Source organism: Balaenoptera ricei, chromosome X (genome assembly GCF_028023285.1).
Source record: "Balaenoptera ricei isolate mBalRic1 chromosome X, mBalRic1.hap2, whole genome shotgun sequence".
NCBI classification, from domain to species: Eukaryota; Metazoa; Chordata; class Mammalia; order Artiodactyla; family Balaenopteridae; genus Balaenoptera; species Balaenoptera ricei.
The window spans coordinates 18392988-18396915 of NC_082660.1; the positions used below are offsets into that span (position 1 = coordinate 18392988).

Consider the following 3928-nt stretch of genomic DNA (forward strand, 5'->3'; position numbering starts at 1 on the left):
CATTTAAAGAGGATGAACGAAATAGGGTTTTGATTTGTTTTTGTTAGGTGTTCCACTAAACCAAGGAAGCCTGATTATTATGGCTAAGGGCTGCAGAAATAAAACTTAAAACCAATGAGCTGCCAAAAGCCAGGGCAAAAGCAGACTAGGGTAAGTAAGGATGAAGTACAGAAAAACTTAACCTAGGTTATTTTCTCAAAAAAAAATGGTGCTTTCTTAGAGATTTCTTTCCTCTCAGTTCCGTATCTATATTAAACCATCAGAGCAGAACTATAACCATGATTCTGGATCATAAAATCATAGTTCTCCCTACAATGATTGCATGTGTTTAACCAAGGCACTTTCCCTTCACTATTTATTCAGATAAATATTTATTTATTCAGGTAATGCCATCTTCTAGAACCATTTATTACAGTCTTTATAGCTAACAATTTTCTGGTCTTGTACATAACTTCTTATGGTACGTTTTTTGGCTGTTTGGCACAAAAGTAATCACTGTTCAGCGCCTGGGAAACACTAACTACAAGAGGGAAAATAGGGTCATGTTTTATTTTCAAAGTCCATCTCTAGCCCAGCATGAGAATTTCTAGAAATCCCCAGTTCACTGAAGATGATTCATATATCCTTCTAAATTTGACCCGTCCTGTCTCCCATTCTCAGAGTAAGGGGAAATGTTCCTCTTTGGCCAAGCCTAAGGAAAAGCCCACGCACGGGTTGCTCTGTAAGCCTGGTCAGGCGCGACTTGCTCACTAACCCATTAAGCCCAGCACTAAATCTGGCGCCTCTCCGGGCTCTCCCTCCCTCTCCTCGTCCCCACCCTCGGCCAGCTGCAGCACTGCGCACTGCAGGCCGCTCCAGGCCCAAGGCAGCGCGCAGCCAGTGTCCTCCCAGCGGTCCAGGTCGAGGTCATAACCCACCACGTTGCGGGTAGGCACCTGGCGTGAGTCCCGCCACTTCAGGCCGCCCAGCAGCAGCACCGTCTCCTCCACCACGGCCAGCCCATAGCAGAAGCGGTCGTAGTGTAGCGGCCGCAGCCGAGTCCACTGGTCGGTGCCGGGGTCGTAACGCTCGATTTCGGAGAAGGGCTCATAGCGCCCCAGAAAGGCGAACACCGCGCCGCGCAGTGCGGCCATGTGGTGCCCGAAGCGGGCCGTGCCCATGGGCGCCCTCTTGCTCCACGCCTGCTCCCCAGGGCCCAGGGAGAACACATCCCGGAGGCTGCTCGCGCCGCCTTCGCCTCTCCCCGCCTTGCCCCCGGAGATGTACACGACGCCGCACTTCCCGACGGCCCCCGCGTGGCCGTGCAGGGCCCGCGGCAGCGCCCCGGCCGCCGTCCAGCGGTCCCGGCGCAGGTCGTACATCTCCACTGAAGCCAGCGCTTCGCCGCCCGCGCCCAGGCCCCCGACGGCCAGGAGCCCCTCGCCCACGGCGCCGCACCAGAAATGGGACCGCGCTTCCCGCATAGCGGGCACAGTCGTCCAAGCGTGAAAGCGCGGGTCATAACGGTGCACTTGGGCCGTGACCGCCCTCAGGCCGTCGGCTGTGGGGGAGGAGCCGCCGCCCGACGGGCTCTCCCCGCCGAGGACGAACAGGAAGTTGCCCGCGGCGCACACGCTGTGCCCCAGTAGCGGAGCGGGCAGCCGCGTGAGGCTGCGCCAGCGGTGGTTGTGCACGTCACAGGCCACCACGTCCTGGGTAAGCTCCCACTCCTCCTCCTCCTCCGCCTCCTCCTCCACCTGCTCCTCTTCCTCCTCCTCTTCCTCGGGCTCCGCCGCGGCGCCCCTCCCCCTGGCTGCCCGCCGGGGGACCACGACCTCCTCGGTCACCACCTCCCGCCCCCTGCACCCCCCGACCAACAAGATGCGGGTTTGGGGGCTCCGGACGCTGGTCTGCTCGCCCTGCATGAGCGGCTGGCGGGAGGGCGACGTGTGGTAGTTGAGGGCCTGGATGATGAGGCCCTTGACCCGGGAGGGCAGGGTGAGGCCGGAGCCCGAGTACACGCGCCGCAGCACGTCGGTGGGCACCAGGCCGAAGCGGACGCGCTCGAGCAGCGCGGCGCAGTGGGCCAGCCGTTCGGCCTCGGGCTCCTGCCGCAGCCAGGCCAGGGCCAGGCCCAGCAGCCGGGCCTCGGGCACGCGCGCCACGTCAGGGGCACCCAGCACGGCCCTCAGCGACGCGGGGTTGAGCTCCAGCAGCCCGGCGGGGCCCGCGCCCCGCGCCAGCAGCTCCCGCAGGTGGCTCACAATGCAGCGCTCGGCCGCGCCCAGCGTGTGCACCAGGCCGAAGCGCGCCGCCACGTTGGCGGCGAAGCAGCAGTTCTCCAGGCCTAGCTGGCGCTCCAGGTAGCGGCCGCACAGCCCCAGGGCCTCGGTGACCTGCAGGTAGCTGGCGGCCTCCAGCGTGTCCTCCACGGTGTCCATGGAGAGCGGCAGCCAGGCGGTGTAGATGAAGTCCAGCAGGCGCTGCAGGCCGGCCGCGGACGGCACATGCAGGTGGATCACGGGCGCCCGGGATTCCCGGGTGTGGCTCTTGAACAGGGCCCTGAAGTAGTCGCTGGAACACGCGAGGAGCGACCTATGCGCCGGGAACTCGCTGCCCTCGGCCTCCAGAGTCACGTCGCACAGGAAGCCCTCTGCGCGCAGGGCCTGGTAGCCGGTGAGCAGCGCGCCGCCATGAGCTTTGCAGTAAGACAGGAAGTAACTCATGATGCCCAGGGCGGGAAGTGGCCGGGCCAGGGCTGGGGCCAGCAGCGCGCGGCCAGAGACATCCCGGGACACGGCGCCGCCGGGTCCCCCGTGCGAGCCGAAGAGCCCCTAGCAGGGGCCCATTTTTGCGTGCTCAGCTTAAATCCCAGGTCTCCTTCATACAGGTCCGCAGATCTCCCCTTCCCCCTCTCAGAGCAAATCTGGTCGGGGAACGGTTTCCAGAAGCCCCTAGTAGCGGAGGGCACGGAGTTTGGAGTCTTCCGGGAGGTGCAGGGCTCGGTTTCGGCGGCTGCCGAGGCTGCCAGAGCGTTGCCCAAAGCCCCCTCCCCGGCCCAGTTTGGGGAGCCCACACATGCGCGCCAGGGGCCGCAGTGGCCGCGCACCATCACCTGGAAGGGCGGAGCTGCAGGTAGACTGACTCCAGGGGGGTGCTGGATCTCCGACGGCCCAGATGCGTAGATGTGGCCCGACTCGGGCCGTCCTGGGAGTGCGGGGCGAGGGCTCTGACCTCCCGGGGGTGGACAAGGAGGGTTCTGCGGGCACCCGCGAGGGCCGGGGACAACTAGCTACGGGGCAAGGGGGGTGAGCTTGTTCCGCGCGGAGGATCAAATCAAAGCCTAGGGGATTAGGGAGGGGGGGCTCGGGTCAGCGCGGAGGGTCGGAGGCGTGATTGGGCGCCGCACATAACATGCCGGTAGCTCACAGCGACAGGAATAGCGCGCGGCCTCGGCCTCCCCGGCGCGCCCCGCCCCGCGCCCCGGCTGCTGGCTAAGAACGGAGGGCCGGGACGCGGGAGTAAGCGGCCCGGGCCTGGGACATGACTCCGGCGACCCCACAAGCCGCCGGTCACCAGGGGGTCCCGGGAACCCGGCTGGGGTGCGGGAGGCGCTCACTGGAGAGGCGCGAGTCGGGGGACCCTGTGCCTGGTGGTGTCTGGGGAGGGGCGCTCGGCTGGTCTGGAGGAGTGTCGACCCCCCGGTGTCTCTGCGCCTGGGAAAGAAGCCCCTGGGTCGCAACTTTCTGCTTTGAGGAGGCCCTAATTAATCCAGCGAGAGCGGGGAGTAAGCGGTGATTTTGCGCGCTGACACCCAGGAGGCCACTGCGCTCAGAGGAGCCACTGGCGGGAATCACGCCGGGGCGAACCAAGGCTCCTCGCCAGCGGCGCTCCGGAGCACGCCCCTCACCTGGACTCACCCTTGCGAGATGCTGGGCCTACTCTGCGC

General features: G+C 64.5%; 1 protein-coding gene across 1 annotated transcript; it reads right to left on the reverse strand.

Moving 5' to 3' along the window:
• Positions 1–354: 354 nt before the first annotated feature.
• On the reverse strand, positions 355–3307 carry KLHL34 (kelch like family member 34). Its single transcript, XM_059911676.1, has one exon. The coding sequence runs from the start codon at positions 2703–2705 to the stop codon at positions 750–752; it is 1956 nt and encodes a 651-aa protein (XP_059767659.1). The 5' UTR covers positions 2706–3307; the 3' UTR covers positions 355–749.
• Positions 3308–3928: the final 621 nt, after the last annotated feature.